General features: G+C 38.4%; 2 protein-coding genes across 2 annotated transcripts; one reads left to right on the forward strand and one right to left on the reverse strand.

The window, feature by feature from the left end:
- The first annotated feature begins 5,674 nt into the window (after positions 1-5,674).
- lxn (latexin) lies at positions 5,675-13,099 on the forward strand. Its single transcript, XM_026941243.3, has 7 exons — positions 5,675-5,839; positions 9,913-10,077; positions 10,199-10,261; positions 11,557-11,734; positions 12,287-12,423; positions 12,586-12,648; positions 12,820-13,099. The coding sequence occupies exons 1-7, from the start codon at positions 5,675-5,677 to the stop codon at positions 12,913-12,915; spliced, it is 867 nt and encodes a 288-aa protein (XP_026797044.3). The 3' UTR covers positions 12,916-13,099.
- gfm1 (G elongation factor, mitochondrial 1) lies at positions 5,927-20,101 on the reverse strand. The gene is made up of 18 exons (XM_026941242.3): positions 19,908-20,101; positions 18,907-19,059; positions 18,631-18,763; positions 18,319-18,523; positions 17,779-17,895; positions 17,460-17,610; positions 16,752-16,906; positions 16,443-16,527; positions 15,982-16,119; positions 15,532-15,633; positions 15,056-15,112; positions 14,821-14,958; positions 13,858-13,940; positions 9,142-9,304; positions 8,373-8,517; positions 7,458-7,618; positions 7,120-7,173; positions 5,927-6,316 (listed from the first exon to the last, which is right to left on the reverse strand). Exons 1-18 carry the CDS (start codon positions 19,980-19,982, stop codon positions 6,185-6,187), a joined length of 2,247 nt encoding a protein of 748 aa, XP_026797043.1. The 5' UTR covers positions 19,983-20,101; the 3' UTR covers positions 5,927-6,184.
- Between the last annotated feature and the right edge of the window lie 1,192 nt (positions 20,102-21,293).

Genomic DNA, 21,293 nt, shown 5'->3' on the forward strand with positions numbered 1-21,293 from the left:
TAAAAATAATCAAACTCAACAGAACCATAGTTTAAAAAGAACCAAAAGAAAGACATCAAAGAATTTTGCCATGAACCCCTTGGTCTGAAGATCTACAGTTATAGCATAGAACAGATATTACCAGAAAGAAAAGGGTTGGTCAGTTGGTGGGGTTTATATTAAATTCACATATAACATTTCTATTTACCTTCAGAAAGGGAAATGTAAACTTTTCAACTGATAATTTAATTTATATAGTGTTATATAGTGTTATTGACTATTTGAAACCTAACACACCTATCATACTTGTACTTGTTAGTACAAGTAAATTTTTTTGGTCTTCTTTAGTTTGTGCCAAAGATATACAAGATTTTATACTGAACTCTACATATATAGGCTAAAGCCATTTAAATGCAACTTTTCAGTTGGAATCATTGTTTCTTGATTTCTCCAGAATTCAATCAATCAAAATAGATTTATTGCTATTAGTATTAGTGCAGCCATATGTGTATTGCCAAAACATTTACTCTATACTTAGTGGCCACGTTATTAAACATGAATACTCCATTAGTACCGAAGGAAACGGCCCTGGTGATCCAGAATAAAAGGAAATATAACTAAATAATATATCGGCACAATAGTATTTGTTACATACTTTTGAGGCATGATCTTGCACCCCAATAGAAATGTTTCTTTTCATTAGAAATGGCTGTGTTTAAAGGTGCAGCACCACAGGTTTAATCTTCAGAAAAGGTAAAGCAAACACATATAAAAAGATCTGATGACTTTGCTTAAAAAGAAAAAAAAAATCATATGACAAACAAAGCTGAAGTGTAAGATGTCCAGAGTGAATTTTAATACATAATTATGCTATATCGTTTAATTAAGTTATTACATTAGTTAGGCAGCAGTCTGGTTCATATGGCTATTACCTATAATGCCCTGCATTCTACATACTCATATCTTATGTACTTGATTTTTCATATCAACAGTCAACTAGGTCAGATTAATGATAAACTGTCAAAGTGAAGGCAAGCTCTCCCTTAAGCTACTCTCATCATGCAGGCTTTGCATTTGAAAAGGTCAGTGAACCTGCTGAAATTGGGTGTTTTAGCTGATAATATTGTGTGAGCGGTTGATTTTTGAAGACATCTGTAGGCTTGTATGTAATTGTCTGGTTGTGGATTAATCATATTGACTGTTCTGAGTGATGAATTCCTCATGTGAGGTGTGACTCAGTCACAGTAGCTGTCAGTATAAAAATGCACATATGAGAATCTGTTCGAGAAAGTATGCTCATGTTAAGTAGAATATGTTACTAATATACATTCACAGATCACTTTATTAGGAGCACCTGTACACCTACTAATTAATGGCATTTTCTAATCAGCAATGCAATGCATAAAATCATGCAGATCTGGGCCAGCAGCTTCAGGTAATGTTCACATCAACCATCAAGATGTTGAATGTGACCTCAGTGATTTTGACCGTGGCATGATTGTCAGATGCCAGACAGGCTGGTTTGAGGTATTTCTATAACTCCTGGGATTTTCACGCACAGCAGTCTCTATAGTTGAGTCAGAATGGTGTAATAAAGAAAAAACATCCAGTAAGCAGCAGTTCTGCAGACTGAAATGCCTTTTGATGAGAGAGGTAAATGGAGAATAGCCAGACTGGTTCAAGCTGGCAGAAAGGCTACAGTAGCTCAGATTACCACTCTGTACAATTGTGGTGAGCAGAAAAGCATCTTGGAATGCACAACACGTCGAACCTTGAGGTGGATGGGCTACAACAGCAGTAGATGACGTTGGGTTCCACTTCTGTCAGCCAAGAACAGAAAGTTGAGTCTGCTGTGGGCACAGACTCACCATAACTGGACAGTTGAAAACTGGAAAAACGTAGTCTGGGCAGATAAATCTCGATTTCTGCTGAAGCACAGAGATGGTAGGGTCAGAATTTGGCACCAACAGCATGAATCCATGGACCCAACCTGCCTGTTTTCTTGGCACATTTTGGGCCCATTAATACCAATGAAACATTGCTTGAATGCCACAGCCTATTTGAGTACTGTTGCTCACCATGTGCATCCCTTCATGGCCACAATTTACCCATCTTCTAATGACTACTTCCAGCATGATAATGCACCACGTCACAAAGCAAAAGTCGTCTCAAACTGGTTACATGAACATGTCAATGAGTTCAGCGTTCTTCAGTGGCCTTGCCATTCACCGGATCTGAATCCAGTAGAACACCTTTAGGATGTTGTAGAATGGGAGATTCGCAGCATGAAAGTGCACCTGAAAAATCGGCAGGAATTGCGTGATACAATCATGTCAGCATGGCCCAGAATCTCAAAGGAATGTTTCCAACTTCTTGTGGAATCCATGCCTCGAAGAATTGAGGCTGTTTTGAGAGCAAAGGGAGGCCCTACCCAGTATTAGTATAGAGTTCCTAATAAAGTGCTCAGTGAGTGTATGTCTGTTTTCATGCAGACAGTGAACTAAACAACATCTGGTCCTCATACTCATATATCTCTAAAGGAATTTGCTTCCTAGAGCTAAAACCGACATTATCTGGGCAGTGAAAGTTAGCTGGTAGTCTGTAATTATCAGCTGTGGCCCTATGACTGTTTCACAGAGCCCACTGTAACATTAAAGTGTTATGTTCTAAAACCTAATTTACAAATATGTGATTACAAAAGTGATTAATAAATCGTCAGTTTGGTCAGTATTGTGAAATTGGATTAGTCTATAGTATAAAACATGGTTTTATGTTTTAAAAGTGTTCCCTACATTTTTTACATTTATATAAAATGTAAAAAAAAAAAAAAGATGTTTATTAATACCGTATGCTATTAGAAAATGCTGCAAATATGCCAATTCAAACCCAAATATGAAATGATATACTGTATAGGCAAAAACATGCAATGTGTCAGTTGAACATTTAGATGATCTGGAATCATATCCTGCTTTGTTATAATCATGCCACATTTACTCTGCAGCCCACATTAACCACCCCAGTCAAAATGTTCTGGATGCACCACTGGTCCATGCCTATCTTCTAACTATACATTACACCTGTCATTTTACCAAGTAAACCCACCATATAAGTGTTTGTAGGTACACTATATGGCCAAAAGTATGTGGACATCTGACCATCACACCCATATGTGGGCCTTCACCAAACTGTTGCCACAAAGTTGGAAGCACTGTTTAGTGCTTCCTGTTTGGATGAATTGTTCCCCAAACCTGTTCCATCACTGAAGTGCTACTCTGCACAAAGCAAGGTCAATAAAGACATGTCTTGTCTGACCTCAAACCCACTGACTGCACCCCAGGCCTCTGCGCCCTACCTCACTAATGCTCTTAGGGTTGAATGGGCACAAATCCCCAGAACAAAGGGGATTAAATCTATAATGGGATGTTCACAAAGCACATATGTGTGTGATTGGTTAGGTGTCCACATCATACAATATAGTCAGTATCATACAATTACTGACTATAACCTGGCCATCTGTTGCTATGCAGACCTCACTACCTCACGACCACAATAGGACCACCACTGAACAGAAGTTATTTGCTTGGAGACTCTTCTTAGTAGTACCACTAACATGGTAGTGGGTGGTTCGCTGGTATGACTGGATCATCCCCGGCATCACTGTTCGAGATTTTAAACTGTACACCTACCCTGTTAGTCAGCTTTGTAGGTGTACTGTTATAAACTACAGTATAGCTCATGTTTTTCCATGTACAATGAGTGGTAGGCAACTTCTGGCCCTTCATCACTTTCTGACTACAGGAATACTGTTGGAGTTCGGAGCTTGTATTGTATTCTCTGATCTGTAAATTACATTAGATTTACATTTACATTAACCATATATGATAAAATGGCTAGGTATAGTACTATACTACAGTCTTCCAGCTCCTTCTAGCCTGTATTCACTGTTAACCACATTAGTGTGTCTGAGTGGAATAGTACTTGAAGGTCTAGGGGAAGTGCAGGCACCAGGACTTTGTAATTACCACAAATGTCATTTACAATCACAAATAATTCACTCAGGCCTGGTAATCTGTCAGAAAATTTAATCTGCACTCAACAAACAGGTTTTCCCCTCCTGTGGCCCAGGCACCCACTGTAAATGAGGGTGTAGCTCATTAATTTCTGGCCTAGTGCACGGCCCTTTCCTGGAGATCATATTTCATGATTACATTAATCAGAAAGGTGGCAGTAAATCAGGCTCAGGATGCTGCAGGTTTGCGACTTTTCCAAAACACCATCTCCTAGGTGTCAGTCAAAAGAGCCCATTTATTTGGCTCATGACTTTTTTCCCCCCCAGCATCTCATTTTAATGTGATTTAGGTACTAATCTTGGAGAAAATGCAGGCTATAACTATGAATAAAGTATCATTCCACCTAACTCCTATGGCACATTAAATACTTATGTATTCTCACCTTAAACCCTACTCGAACTAGCATACCCTGCTCCAGGTTAAGGACTTCATGAGTAATAATATGGACTAGTTAAGGACTAGTATGAGTAATAATAACTGAGGTTGATCAATTTGGAAATGAATTATGGCAAATTCCACAGGTCCTGTCAGGGTACATAATGCCACCCATGCATCAAAATTTTATATGTATTTATAACTAGCCTACATAATGAAAGTGGGAGTGAGCATATTCCCTGGTTTGTAGTGCTAGCATTGAAATGGGGGTTTGGTCAATAAAATAGACAGCAATCTTACCTGGTATGTTTGTTTTTGTATAGTTTTATAATCTTTCAGCATATTTTTAGGGATGTGCTTCACTTGAAAATAGTGTTTTTAGGATGTGATTATACATATATACTGGTATAGCATGAAAATCTTGGTGGATGGAGTAACAAGAGTTCATGAATTTATGATGAAAACATTCAGCTGTGGTTGTGTGAACCACTGTGTTCTCCCTGCATGCAATCAGTGCAGAACATTCCAGATCAGGACATGTAAACAAAAACCCTGAATGATGACAGCTGCATTTGCCTTCCCTCTCCCTACTTCCCACTCTCTCACGTGTAGACACAAAATTCAAGGATTAGATAACATTTATCCTGCTTATCAGTAAGGCAAATGAAGGCAACAGAGTACATATTTGCAGGCAGTAATGCTCAGAATGATTGTAATCAATTCATTGCTAGTGAGCTTAAGTGATCTGACCGGAGCCTGAACAGTACAGTGCCGTACAGTACAGTACTCTATAAAGCGAAGTTATTTTTCACTTAGCAAAACACACACAGACTTCAAATAAAATACTTGACCCATTATATTATATAATCAGATCTATACATTTGATTTACACTTAGCCAATTATATAATCAGATCTATACATTTGATATACACTTAGCCAATCTGCCACATTTCCCCTCCTCTCAACTTTAAAGTATATTCAGCTGTTTTCTGTATGAGGGAAGAATCCTTTTTTTTTTTTTTGAGCACAGGGAGAGATTCCAAGTGAAGGAATGAGAGCATGCAAGAGAGCAGACCCTTGAGATGTTAATCTTGCCTTCCTTTGTGAACATTCTTGTGCAGTTCCCCCACTTCACTTCAGAAACAGCACCTCTACTGAGAGTTTCCTCGTGTTTTTTTGGTTAGTTTTTTTTTTTTTGCACACTTCATCCTTCAGAGCTTTTCTAAGCCTGACTTGTTTTTTGTTTAACATGAATTGGTCTTGCTTGGTTTGTCTGGTTTTCGTCTCACTGGTTTGGCACTGTCCAGTGATTTACAGCAGCCCAATGACTAGGACTCCAGATACAGGCTCGCAAACTGAGGTGGACTGTCCTTCCAGCTGTGCATTTGCGTTTCCTAACAGTACATCAACAATGGTAAGTGTTGCTTCATGTGTATGGGCTAAATAGTTAAATGCACAAAATATAATGTCATTCTATAACTGGAATAACAGGACCCCAAAATCTTTATCATTTGTGTGTAAATGGTATCAAAGTACACAGACACACAGTTTATTTTTTCAGTTATACTCCTCAAGTAACTCCTTATGTTGTACACAGTACAAAACGATCCACTATACATACTCAAAGCCATCCTCTGAGTCCAGACCATGTCCATAAAAGCATAGCTCTGCGGAGCATTTACAAATTAAAATTGTATATATAAATTACTTAAATGACCAACTAATGAAGGGGATGTGTGTGTAAGTATGGGTGTGTTGCTCAATTTTTCCATTTGCCCTTCTTTGCAGGCAACTGTCCTGTTGCCTCCAGGTATTTATTAACAAGGTCCTCTTGTACAGAAGGCAGACAAGGCTGATATCTGCTGTACTCCATAGTGTATTCTCCTTTCCCCTATGGAAGAAATAGAAATGCTTGAATCAATGCCCAGATATTATCCTTCAACACTAAACAAGCATTCCAAAAAAGGTCTACATGATGCTTAGTTCTGCTGTATTCTGGACATACACTGTGTGATTTGAGCCTGTACTTAAATGTGATTTTGCTGTATCCATCATTGTTACACTAACAGTTTGGGGTTGGGGTGGACAATCAGAGAAATTAACAATGTCAACACAATGTTTAGTGCTTTGTATGGACAGTTTATGTTGAGGCAAGTCTGGTCGAGTGGTGGCAAAAACATGCTTTCATGCTATTCTTTTCAACATCCTGCCAGAACTAGCAGGAATTACAAAAACGCTGTCAGAGAATTCAGACTGCCCTTAGACCCCGATCAGAGTTTGAGTAACAGCAGAGGTTTTGTGAACTACTGAAAATCTTCAACATTGTACATGCAGGTCCAGCTGTCCATGCTCATCCTTTTTTCCACTCATTTTCACACAGAAAGTGTACATTAAAATGTGCGCATGACTTATATTAAGAGATTTTTTAAGAGCCAGTAACACACATAGGCTTGTAGTGACTGCCAACACAGTATATAGTGGCAAGACATTTGCAAATACTGCACATAGCTTTAAACAAACATCAGTAAAATATGTAGGAGCTATTTGTTAAACTTACTATTAACTCTATAAAGCTACACTGTGCAGTTTCTGTGCAATTCACTACTCAGGTCAAAAATAGGTTTTAAATCAATGTGAAATGTGACAGACTTTTTTTTCCTTTTTTTAACAGTTTTAATAAATAATTTTAATTACCTCAGTGCAAGAACGCAACTCGGTAGAATAACCAAACATGTCGTTGAGCGGAATCTGGAAAAGACACACCGATAGGAAGGTTAGGATTCAAGGCACAGCTGGATATTTCTGTGTGATAGGGTTAGATTAATCAATCCATGAAAATACCAGCATTATAAACACAATCATTCATCTTAAAACAGTGCTCACTGAATTCAATAAACCTCCACATACTCAGACACATATATACATATATATTAAATATGAATATAAATATATTTAAATATATAAATATATTTCACTATATTACACTGATGTAATATAGTGTGAGGAGAGATTTTTGCTGAATATGCACTTACATCAGCGTACAGGGTGAAGTAGCCCTCAGACCCGTCTTGGCCAGTAATGACGCCATGACGACGGTTGACCCCAGCGATGACGGTTCCCTGGAATTCATTGGGTGCAACGATCTCCACAGACATGATGGGCTCAAGAATCACCACATTAGCATTTTCCATTGCTATTTAAAGAAGATGAAAGTGTGCATCAGTATTCAGAGAAAACTGACACTTTAGGAAATGCATTAAAATCTTGCAGTCCACACGTGTTTACTCATTATGGTTCTATGCTTAAAAAAAGACAAAAAAACAAACTAATTGGGTTTGAAATAAAACAGTACCAAGTAAAGACCTTCGAGATTTCCAGAATAAAAGTCAGCTATCTTAGCAATCACATCCTCTTGCTCATCCTTTTTTCCACTAATTTTCACACAGAAAGTGTTTCCTGAAGTGCTTTTAGTTCTCATCGAGATCTCATGGAACAGATATACTTCATGGTTTCAATCTATACCTACTCAATCAGAATGCAACCCTATCCATGCTGCTCTGTTTTTTTCATGTCTTTGCATGAGTAAAGAACGAGTAAAGAACTCCCACTTCCCATTCTCTATGAACCATATGTTCTGATTGTTGTAGATTATGATTTTGAATATGGTTCACAGCATATAGAAAGTGGGAGTATGTTTGCTCATGCAAAAGTTTTTACATGGTTGATACTCTTAACATGAACATGGAAATCCAGAAAAAAACACAAATATGCTGGTTGTTCCCTGAGCCACTGTTTCTTGTGACTATCTCATGATTTTTTAATCAGCATGATAATTTCCTGTACCCTGTCCATGCCAATCCTTTGCATTCATTAGTCAGATACGAAGTCAAACCAAAGTTGTTGAAGCTCGTTGGCATAAAGGTTGTAAAGTGGAGCTACATGCTGACCCTGTTTCATAGCGCCCTCTCCTGCTCGGATAAATGAGATCTCATTGGAGTCCACCATGTGATGTGCTCCATCGTCCAATACAAATCGCACACCAGATACCTTATGGCCTGTCAGAGGCCCCTTCTCACATGCCTCCTTGAAACCCTACAGGGAACAGAAAGGAAGAAAAAGTTAGAGGTGAAGAGTGAGGGCAGGAGAGAGACAAGAAAGGCTGCACAAAGACTGTGGGAACAAAGTTGAGATTAGGGACACGGATTTGTTCATAGTTCTTGATTTCTTTATATCCTTTAGAAACTTCAAGGGGATTACAAAGGTGTGCTTGTAATTCTAATTAGAGTTGGTGATCAATGAAGCCTAATCCTATTCAGAGGCTTTGCAGTACTCAAACGTCTAGCCCTTTGTACAGTATACTGAAGCTCAGTCACGTTACTATAATATGTACTATAAGATGTCTCCAGACAGCCACTCATAAATAGGACTCAGTCTTGCTTTACTTGCATAACACTGCTCCTGCCTACTCTAAATGTCAAACATATGGTGTATTTGTAGGCCTGGGTGTTTCACACAATGTGCCATACTGATCAATCAGAGACATGGTGGACTTTAAGTTTATCCCCATTCCGCTTTAGGAGGATTTTATACTGTTCGTTATCACCACTACAAGCTTTAGAGAGTGTTTCTTCCTCAAACTGAGACAGGAAGAGCATCTGGATTACCATTTACAGTGTTGTGCAAGGAAACTGATAGATCACAAATGAAGAAACTTGCCTTTTCAACAGCAGGCACAAACTGTTTGGGTATGTTGGTGCCAATGGTCTGGTCTGCAAATTCAACCTTGGTGTAATTTTCTGCATCCAAAGGTTCCAGTACTCCCACCACTTTACCGTACTGCCCGGACCCCCCAGACTGCTTCTTGTGAGTGAAGTCAAATCTAGAAACCAGAAAGCAGAACAACACAGAGCATTTCCCCACCTGATAAAAGTAAAACTCCTTGTAGTCATACAAGATATCTGAGCAAATTCAATTAATATTTGTTTGAGATATTTATTTAATAAGAATTTGAGATCATTGTTATACCACTAAGGCTCGCTAAATATTGTATATGAACACAAAATGAAAATATGTAGACAATATTTTGTCTTAGACCTTAAAAAAAAAAAAACATTATTAAAAATAATAATGATCTGTGGTTATCTAATTAAACAATTTTTTAAAAATGTAAATATGCAAAAGTTACTCTCATTAACGTAGAAGCTAGGCATGCTGTCTCTTTAAGAGAAGGCGGGACATTTAGCAAAGACAGGAAGTAGGAAGAGCATTCCATATGGGTGCATCAGCAACTCCAGCACAACTGAGCAAGTTAAACAGATTTAAGACGCTCAGTGTGTGCAAGCACCACTGGAATCTTCTGCTGGTTTTGTTTATCTAGTTCTAGTCTTTACTCAAGAGCAAAATGATCTGAAAAACCAGGGCCAAAGTCCACAAGCTTAGCAACCGCACCCTTTCTCACCCTTTCTTGTGGTTTTTATTGCTTCTCAGGACAGTGTGGATCAGGACGGGCTAAACATGACTTCAAGAGAACTGAATCCTAAATTTTTTGAAGCATCTCGAGCGGGCCAGGCCATCCAACACTACATCAACACCATCCATGGCTCACCATTCAGGCTGTATGTGGTGACCCAAATCCACAAGGCAAGAACAGAGGTGAGGCGAGACAAAACCAAATGGCCAACCAGAGATTTACTTTAGATCAATTTCTTCACTTTTCTACACTAAGATTAGGTCAAATGACGTGTTAACATGTGGATTTATCTCTCACTGACAGGACATGGGTGAATCGGGGATGAAGTACATCCTTGAATTCTCTGTGAAGGACACAGTCGGTCAGGTGAGTTCAGTTTGGTTACCTTTTATACCTTCTTTGATTATGTTTGAGTGCTGGGGTGTGACAGAGTATGTATATGTATAGGCAGATAAGATTAACCTTTGACCTATTTACTCTCCCTGAATCTTTGCTACCTGAAGATGAGATTGTGTACAGAGAATGAACACAGTGCCACAAGTCATTAAAACATACAAAAAGGTTCAATGTTCAGATCTGGCAAGATTGTGACAGTCTATTATTTTACTAATTGAATAATCGATCATTATACTTTTCATTAATTGGTTAATCTAGAAGACCACTGTGTCAGTGTTAACCCCACTAATTCAACAGCTGTTTGATGTTTCTCACTATACTTTTTTGTCTTAGACAGCTGCCTATAACAATTGAAAAACTGTATTTGGTAGAAGAATATTTATATTTTATATATATTTTTTATATTTTTAAAATAAATTTATGCTCATTCTTTAACTATAGCAGCAGGTAGGATAAACCCTAGTGAATGGGAAAAACACCCATTTTAGTGCTCAATTTATAAACAAACTAGCTTACAAAGCATTAAAATTAGCGTGAGCAATCTGCTGACATAAAACGTCAACATCGTCATGTTCAGCCATTGTGACGTGCCAATATTAAATTAAATGATTTTATTCTTGGACATTTATGTCCCTTGATATACCTACCATCTATTACTATATTATTACGATTTAGATCACATCACAATTTTATGTTGGACTTGGGCCTACTTTTTGTCATTATATGTAATCATTTTAGATTATCTTTTAGTTAGACTAACATTGCTAGCAAGTGACATACAATAGCCATAAGGGTTTGCATTATGTTAGATAACTAAATTTAATCAAGGAAACATTTTCTGGCTATAACTGTATACATATTTCTGTATGTACACAGTTATGACTTTATTATGTATTATTATGTATTATGACTGTATACATATTTCCCAGTAGAAGTGACAGCTTTGCTATGCCATACTTTCATGAGTCTTCATTAATTCTTATTTAGTTAACATAATTATTAAAATTTGACCAACACAATGTACTGTAGAAAGGAACTGTTCTTGTGCTGCCTTCTGAACAGAACAGGTTGTGAGTTCACCACTATGACCTAGGTGCCTTCTCCTTAGTGGGAATATTTTGAAGTATCTGTGATAACATGGTGCCTGCTGAAAATTGTGGTATATTTTATCAGTTATCAAATTACTGGCACATAACTAGCTGTGAGCATACCTAGAAATTTCAAACAGGAGTAAATTAAATTAACTGAAGTATGATATGCTCCAGAGTTCAGAGGGCCGGTGCTCAGCAGAGGTGCTCTACCCCAAAGGGGAGACTCAGCGTCCACCTCAGGTCCAGTTCTCCTGTGATGGGTTACCTCGTCTCAACACCTCTGATAAGGAGCAGGCATTCTACCAGAAATATAGTGCCAATACCAATCCTGTTACTGCAACCTACCTACCAGGTATGACCTCATACAGCTCTGCACCAAGTACACCAAGACCAGGAGCCATATTTCTAAAACCAGAGTGTGTAAGCAGAGTGGTACAGTGGTACTAATCGAAAGCCAGAACTGTCTGTATCCTGATGGGGTGCTTGGGATTCCTATCATATAACCGTATTTATGGAGGTTATGGAACAGTTTTATAAAGGTTGTGGGGTACTGGCATCAATTCTAAAGTTACCAGTAAACGCTAAGAGCAGTAGCAAACAATCGAGGAGGTTCAAGGTCTGATAAACTTGCCTTTTGGTTTTAGGGGAAGAGTTTTTCCATTATATTTGACGTGAATAGTATCAGACATTACGCCATATATGGAAAGTTGTTTTTTTTTTTTTTCCCCATTTTTTCAGAATGGTGGTTGCATGACTCAGATATCTACTCATGACAATTCTGTGATGATTACATTTGAGTGCAGTTGTCTGCATTGTTTCTAGCTTCACCCATATGTGTCTGTGTGGTACCTCTGGCACCATGGAAAAAAATGATTTACCAAGTTACACTTCTCATCCTCTACAGACAGCTATGGTCACATAGAGCCTGATATGTTCCCTTTCTGGCACTTGGGATGGTTAGCCGCCAGCTTTGTCATGCTTAACGAGTCCAGTGAAAACACGCGGTACAACATGGCTCAAGTGGCCAAGATCAAACAGCTGGTAAGAAGATTATGTTAAGATTTACTGTACTCCACATAGTTTACGTGGTACTGAATAAGCACAATTTTCAATCGAGTAGCAAAACTATGAATATAACAGGTCCTTTTTTTCATTTCTTTGTCATTCTTACTTTACCTTTGTTTCTCCATGTAAACATTCCAGAAGAGTGAAGATGACCAGCTACACTTCGAGTATGAGGTTCTGCTTCATGATATGGTTTCCCAGGTAATAACAAATACTAATGGACCTGAATAGTTAATATGGAGTTTACTGATCTTACTCATCGGTGCAATTCAAGATTGCCATTACACTAAAGTCACTTCGTATTTTACTCTGAAAGGAAAATGCTGATCACAGCCTGAGCAGTACTTAACGGTATTCACATTTTTTTTCCAGGAGATTATTCGTTGGAAGCTGCTAATTACCTGGTCTCCAGCAAAGAGTATAAAAGTGGTAGAAAGTGAATTGCTGCCACGATGTCATTGCAACTAAAACCCTTAAGCTTTGATTGATACATTTTTCCTAAAATCAGTTTAAATCAATATCCACTTATACTGTAATTTGCAACAATAAAACATTACTATAAAGTTGCTTCTTGAAATGGTTGCCACATTTTGTCTACAGCTATAATAATTGGATTGATGCTTTGAGTAAATAAATAAGCAGGCTACTTCAACTACTACTCCTCATATTCCACATATACACTTTCCACAAAATGTTAATGAGAAAACAAATGAACTGTAAAAGGCAGTCATTTATAGGAAATTGTTAAGGTGTTGGTATTGAATCACTCCAAAAATTTTTAGAGGAGTAAACAAAGTAACATCTATGGGTTGAAAGTGGCAGCTACCATTTATAACAAATGAAGTATGTATAATGTAGTGACCAATGGAAAAGCTAGCCTATAAAGCATTAGCTATGGTCAAGCAGGTATGAATTTCTAAACTGGAAAAAAAAGAAAAAGTGAGACACAGAAGATTACTGGGAAACAGCATGAATGCAAGTGGAAGCCTGTGTTTGATCTACAGCTGTGCCTGGTGCTGGAAAGTGTGTACAATCACTTACAACAGGTTTGTAATGTGTTGTACAACATCTGGCCTAATTGCTATTAATCTTGTTTTTGATTATACATATGATTTTACTGAGAACATGGTGTTTTTGTTTGACAATTTGAACTAGATTTAAGCTTTGCTAACAACTGCTGTAAACAACCACTAAACGAACACCCTGATTTGTTTTAAAAAAAAATAATAAATAAATAAATAATTATTAAAAAATAAATATTAAGGCAGCTTACATTGAAATCATTGTTATGGAAAAGAAGAATAAAAATGTGATTTAAAATGTGAACCTCACCTCAACTGCCTATTCTACTCATCTAAATGGTTCAACATAAAATATTGCCAAATGTTGCATCAGCAGTGTGGTACTTACGGCACAGGACTGGTCACCGTCTCCCTGAAGGCCACTTTAGGTTTCCCCATCACACATGTGCAGTTATACTCCCTTTCCATTCTCTACAACACAAATAAAAACCTATTCATTGACTTGTCCCCACAGCATGGCAAATCTTACTTATTTCTTAAATCCAGAAGTCCACAAGTGTCCAGATCAGATTTGTTAGCTTGGACTGTTGTTGCATTTGCTCACATGACCACATCTGGCAGTTACTGCATCAGTGCAGATGTTCATACACTAAGTAGTGCAGCACAGAGGGATGCAAGATACTTAGTTGGCTACTAACATGGAGATTTGACTTTGTATTATGCATTATGCATTATGGTTTACGTTAGGGCAGTGTCATTAGGGTACAGGTCGGAACACATTCAGTGTGGGCAACGGCAACAAAAACGTAAGAGGGATTTCAACAGAAAAAGGAGCTGGGTCAGTTTTTGATAATGTCCTAGGTAATGTCCTCCCCTGACTTACCTTCAGGTCAACGGAGGACATTAAAGATAGATAACTGACTAATGTTAGATACTGTGGTTATTGTCTATAACAAATAAGTTGACTCTGCAGACAAAAGCAATTTCCTTTAGCTACATAATGCAAAATCCAATTTGCCAAATCCAAAATCCAATTTGACTAATTAAACTTGGTTCTGTGTCTGGAAATTCAATTCTAATTATATGTGAAAACACCAACAAATGTGACATGAATCCAATTATAAAACTAAATTTTTATGTTATTTTTCCCCAGATTGCAGCTACCTGTCTGAACAGCACCATGTCACAAATGACTCGGAAGACTTTACCACATCAAGTATTCTTAACAAGTTTTAAGTCATTAAGAAATACAAATGCCTAGAAAATTATGAACCTCAAAAACACCCACACAAAAGATTTTAGTCCATTTTATAAGAACTCTTTGGTTTATTTAGTGGATGTAGTGCACTACCTGGGAGTAGATCTCCAGGTGCAACTCTCCCATGCCCGAGATTATGGTTTCCTTGCTCTCTGTGTCAAAATGAACCCTGAAAGTGGGGTCCTCTCTGGTGAAGCGGTTGATGCCTTTGGAGAACTTGTCCGTGTCATTCTAAATGCACCAGAGGACATAATGGATGAGTGGTTATGTGCTGCATGTTTTATTTTTATGTACATGACAGTGATATATACCTAAATGGAGCACTTACTTTATTGACTGGTTTTATAGCCATCGAGATGACTGGTTCAGGGATATGGATGGACTCCTGCTCAACACACAAACACAAAGTAAAGTCAAGTGCTTGCAGTATGTATTTCTGCAAGTACACAGGATATGGAAACATCCAGCAAGCACTAAAGAAAGGCTACAAAAATATCTAATAGGCAACATGACTTGTGGAGAAATTTTGTACAGTTGCTCGGCTTAGCTCTACATAATGACCATGACATATCCATATAATTTATTCTGATTCTAATCCTGTAGCTGTGTGTAATCAGTGTGTACTGTCTACACACAGTCCTGTGTATTTATTGCAGTTCATTGCATGTCATAGTGCTGAACAATGTATTGTATTTGAATCATCATTCAAATTCAGATTTTTGGCTTAAGATATCTTAAAACGTTTGCACCAACATACAGTATCATCTGGTATAAGAGCAGTATTTAATTTAATATTTAGTGTACCATCGAGAGGTTGGCGCTTGTGCGAGCTGTAAAGGTGTCTCCGCTGGCACAGTCGATCCCGAACAGGGCGCAGATGTCACCTGCATACACTTCTTCTACATCCTTAGAGAAGAGAGAGGGGGGGGAAAAAAAAAAACATATACACAAATTTCTCAGGGACATACATGTTTTATGGAGACTTAATTTCCTGCATGTTTAAAACTTCTAAATTAAAACCCAGATTAAAAAAAAAAAAGTCCTCCCACAGGATTACAAGGCACACAAAACCCTAATGCAGTGATGGAATACTCTTGAACACTTTTAAAACCTAAAATGCACATCATTTTATAACACACCCGGCCTCATTTTATTCTGCTCTACATTCATTTGAATATTGTGGGCAGTTTTTAGTAGAGCAAAGAACATGAGCCCACAAACACTACAGAGTATCATGCATGGACACATTCTCACCTCCATCTGGTCTGCATGGAGGCGCACCAGCCTCTGCACACGCACCCTCTTGGTTGTGCGTGTGTTGTAAATGTACTCGCCCTTCTTCAGGCAGCCCTGATATACACGCACATAGGTCAGCTGGCCAAAACGCCCAGCCTGTGACCACACACACACACACACACACACACACACACACACACACACACACACACACACACAGAGAATCAGAAGGTGGAACAAAACAGCATGTGTAAAATCTCACATTTAGGAGGCCATTATCTACACAATTTGTGTTAAACATTAAACAGGGTCTAGCACTTTTAGATTTTATGAAATTCTGACTGCTTACAACTTACTAATAATTATCAGCTAAAATTAAGCAAAAGTCTGAAGTAATCCCCAGTTCTGCAGTCTACAAACTAACACAAACTACACAAGTTCACTCTTGGTTTATACACACAGCGTTAATAATGTCTTACCTCCAGTTTGAAGGCCAAACCCACAAAAGGCTTTGTGGCATCTCTGGTTGAATCCATCAAGATCTTTTTGCTATTACTCGATTCCCTGTATACGCATAAATTATATTAGCATGTTTGCTTTAAAATTGTACTTCACAGAGCAATTAAAGTCAAGTGGGAAGTACAATGTGGCTGTTTACAATAGCTTTAACTGTTTACTTTTCTCTCTTAGGTTCCTCAAAGGCTATTTCCTTTTTATTTCCTTTTCCTTTGTGTATCTTTTTTTGAGAGACGGTGAGGTGGACACAGAAGTAATAAGTTCAGACTCACTCTTCGTTGAGGATGGCGTAGTTGTTGACCTCACTGGGGTTAGGCAGGTAATCAAGCACAGCATCCAGCAGGGGCTGAATACCTTTGTTTTTCAAAGCGCTGCCCACCAGCACTGGAGAAAAGGAGCGCTGAATAGTGGCCCTCCTCACAGCCGCCTGAAGGCAACACACACACACACGCAAAACTGACTACAGTGCAAAGTTATTACTGTCAACACAAGGCCTGAGACAAAACCAGCAGCAAAAATACAACAAATACAAGCAAAAAATTACATAGTCTCATTACCAATGAATCATCAATAACATGATTAAAGTATATTTTTTCTCTTTTTAAGTTAGATATTTCCTTTTCTGCAGACATGGTACATGTGTGTCAGACATCAGCTACAGTCTTTGCAACATGTCTGCGCCACCCGCCTTCAAAACACACAAACATATTACTAATTTACGGTGTTTCTCCTTAAAAGATTTTGATTCAATTATTGAGTATTGTGTTTCCAAAACTTCATGAAGTACCTCTCTTTCAACATGTCGACCTTCTGACAATGTGTTTGTGGGTTTTAATTTACTGAAGCCTCTAATGAGTGTGGTTATCAGTGTAGTTAAGTAATCAGACTGTGAAACAAGGGGCAGCCAGCTTGTGAAACTATCCATAGTTGATTTTGGACTTCGAGATGGAAAGACAATAACTAGAAAGCAACTGACAAACCTTAAGATCCCCAAGAGTGGGAACTCTCTCTTCCAGAAACATCTCTCCCAGGGTTTCGTCGGCATTGGCTACACACTCCACCAGCTCTTGTCTGCGCTCAGCCGCCTCCATCCGCATCTCGACTGGGATCTCATCAAAACGAATGTTCTGGCTAAGAGCAGACAGGAGAGAGATGTAGAATTAAGGTGTAAGGCTAGTGCATTTGTTACATGATACAGGACCCACCACAACTTGAATCAATTTACAAACTAGTTCAGCTTGTAGTTTATGAATATGTAGTTTATTCAGTGTGAATTGAATCATTTCAAAACACCCTTACCCACAGGGACCTTCAAAGTAGATGCTGCGCTCCTCAATGAGGTCAATGATTCCTCGCAGGTCTCCTTCCAGCCCGATGGGGATGTTGACAAATGCTGCGTTATGATTCAGTTTGGTCCTGAAAGGGAATGAGAACTCATTCATCATGGAGTCTGATCCCAAAAAGCACAATGTTTTTTGGCTTTAAAGGGTGTGTTACTTGTGTTAAAAAACAATCTTGCTCTAAGTTAACAGCCTCTGAGGCTGTAAACTAATAGTAAATTCCTACAAGGCTAATACTGATGAATTCATGTTAGTAGGTAAAAAGGAGACGTGTTCCTGCTATATGCCTCAGAGGCTGATAAATTATGACAACCTAATACGCTTATCTGCCTTGTAAGCATCAATCATTGGTTAACAGCCTCTGAGGTATATAGCGGTGTTAGAATATCTCTTTTTCAGCTATTATAGGAATACTAAAGTATGAACCTTGTATCTGCCTCTGAGGCATACAGCTATACTAACGTATCTAGTAGAACTGCTGAAGTCAGTTGGTGCTCACCTGAGCTGCTTCAGTGCTCGATAAGGGTTTGCTCCCATGCGGTCCAGCTTGTTGATGAAAGTGAGGAAGGGCACGTTGTAGCGCTTCATCTGCCTGTTGACGGTCATGGTCTGACACTGCACTCCTCCGACAGCACACAGGACCAGCACAGCCCCGTCCAGAACCCGCAGTGCCCTCTCCACCTCGATAGTGAAGTCAACATGGCCTGCAGAAAAAAAGGGAAAGAAAAGATAAGCATGTTATGCAGTGGACCCATATTTTTTTATAGCTCTGTTACCCATAATTGCATGTAATGTCCTACTGTGTCTCTACCTGGTGTGTCGATGATATTGATATTGTGCTGATTCCACATTGTGTACGTGGCTGCAGATTGGATGGTGATCCCTCTCTGTCTTTCCAGCTCCATAGAGTCCATGACAGCACCAACTCCATCTTTGCCCTTTACCTAAAGCATGACAGACAACCAATCTATTTTATGCTTTAAATATTGTACTTGTCTCTTTTGTAACTGTAAAATATCTGGTCTTTCCATTAATAAATGACTAGCTACAAAGAGGAAAGGACAACATAAATTAATATGGTGCTTACTTCGTGCATCTCTGCTATTCTACCAGTGTAGTAGAGCACACGCTCTGTTAGTGTTGTCTTGCCAGAGTCGATGTGTGCCGAGATGCCAATGTTGCGGATCCTTTCATTTGGGACGACTGCAGATGAACAAGGCCGGCAAATGTTCATCAGCACCTAAAACACAATGCCAAAGACGGGAAGCTATAATGCTTGAAAAAGGCCTATTAGCAACATTTTTAGCAGCATATGACAGGTAGATGATAAACAATACAAGATTCATCACCCATGAACCTTTCCCTTCTCATTCAAGATGCTGCCTGGGAGCTTTAATAGGCTATGCATGGACATTAGCTACATACATTTAGGAGAATGTTTTGGAGGAAGACAAAAAAATATATAGTCTTCCCCTTAGCTCAAATATATAGTTGATCAACCAAGACATGTTTGGTGGCTCATATCTGCTTCTTTAATTTTGCATCAGAGCTTTAAGAAGTCATGGAAATTTAGTCTTTTAGAGTAGTAATAATAATAATCTCAGAATAATAACTAATTAAACTAAAGACAATGTGATCATCACTCTTCTTTTCACATTACAGTGTTCAGCTACAAATGTTAGAGTTTTGTTCATGTTTATGGATTACAATAAATCACAGTGTTCTAAACCACATCTGCATGAAACATCTGAAAGAACTGGACGTGGTTTAAAGCAGATAACTGTGGGGGAAATTAGAGATTTGAGATAGGCTTCTATCACTTCTTAGCCACAGCAGCCTTGTGCATGGTAGCTCTAGCACATCATTAAACAAGTTGAAGAACTTTTGACACCAAACATGTCAGTGCTGACTGAAGGCACCTGGTCTACGTGGAATATTGTGATTTTTCTCTATAATATTCCTTTAAGTGCCCCCTTGTGTGCCTATAAATATTAACGAAAAGAAATCAGCTGATCAGTGACAGACAAAAGCTATTAGCCGAGCTTGAATAGTAAATGTAAATGTTGACCCATGCAAATTAGCACATACCTGTTTCACTTTCACATTTGCTGGATTTTGTAGATTTAGACGATTTAGAGCGAGGCCTGCTTTCAACAGCCGCATTTTAGCAGTCTTATCGGGTGTGTTTGTGAGGCTGAAGCTGTACAGTTCCTGGTGATGAGCTGTAGAGATGTCAGGCTGAAAGTCACGCCGGCTGAGACGCAGAGAACCCACTTCCGGTAACGAGGCACGCGATTGGTTGCAGACTTACAAGCACATTTTCACAGCGTCACCCAGTGGTGCGGATGAAGTGTTCAGCAAAATCTCACTTGCGCATTTAAAGGTGCAGTAGTCATTTTTTTTTATTTCTTACTTGTACAAATAAAATGCAAAATATGTAGAACATGATAAAAAAATGGTTTAAGCGATAACCTCAGAACAAAAGTATGATGTGACTGAGAAAACCCATTTGGAAAACTAACTTCCGGTCCAGAATACTTGTTTGTGTTTGGACCGTAGATCCTGGGGGCGGAGCTTCGTGAACACTGGGGGAATCATTCAAATGTCTAATGTCTAATTCATCTCCTTAACTACTTAGCTAATACTGAAAGAAGAGACTCATTTTAGTTAATGCACCTTTAATAACTTTCTTTCCCTTAAGAGGAAAGATTTAGTTACAAAGAATTAAGTTTATAGTTATTACAGAAGGATGCATCACTATTAATCATGTATCAGCTCTTCATATGAATTGAGGAGCACAGACAGAGAAGCTGGTTAGCTAAATGTCATTAAACAGATGATTTTTCAATTTACATTAAATACCTTTGCAGTGTTATAATGCTTTTCTGGTTCCTCCCTAATGCGTATACTGCTTATACTGCTTTGTGAAACTGGCGCATCTCAAATCTAGAAATAATACTGGCGTTCACTTACCAATTTGGTGTATATATATATATGTGTGTGTGTGTGTGTGTGTGTGTGTGTATCTAGCAAGCATTCAATATTCAGCACTCAAGGTGCTCTACTTGCATCAATGTATTGCATTCTACAGTGCATAAACTCAGACATAAACGTGTTGAGACCAGCAGATGGCGCCATAACACCTTACATTCAGGGAGTGCATACAGAGTACTGAATACTGTATAACGTGGCTTTATTAAGTGATTTGCACTTAAACTCATACTAAGTATATTACGCATATTTATACATATGCACATGTTTAAAGACAAATTGTGCATGTTACACACACTAACACTGTGCATATAAAATTTTAACATTATGCACTGGTGTAGCTGTAAGACACTTTATTTTCGTGAAGTATGAGACCAGTTCCTAGTTTAAAAAAATGTAGGTAGAAATCCCCTGTTGAAAAATCCTGAGCATTCCAGGCATGGACCATTTACATGCCAGCATTAAATATCTACTATTTTCAGT

This window comes from Pangasianodon hypophthalmus, chromosome 21, assembly GCF_027358585.1.
Source record: "Pangasianodon hypophthalmus isolate fPanHyp1 chromosome 21, fPanHyp1.pri, whole genome shotgun sequence".
Lineage (NCBI taxonomy): Eukaryota > Metazoa > Chordata > Actinopteri > Siluriformes > Pangasiidae > Pangasianodon > Pangasianodon hypophthalmus.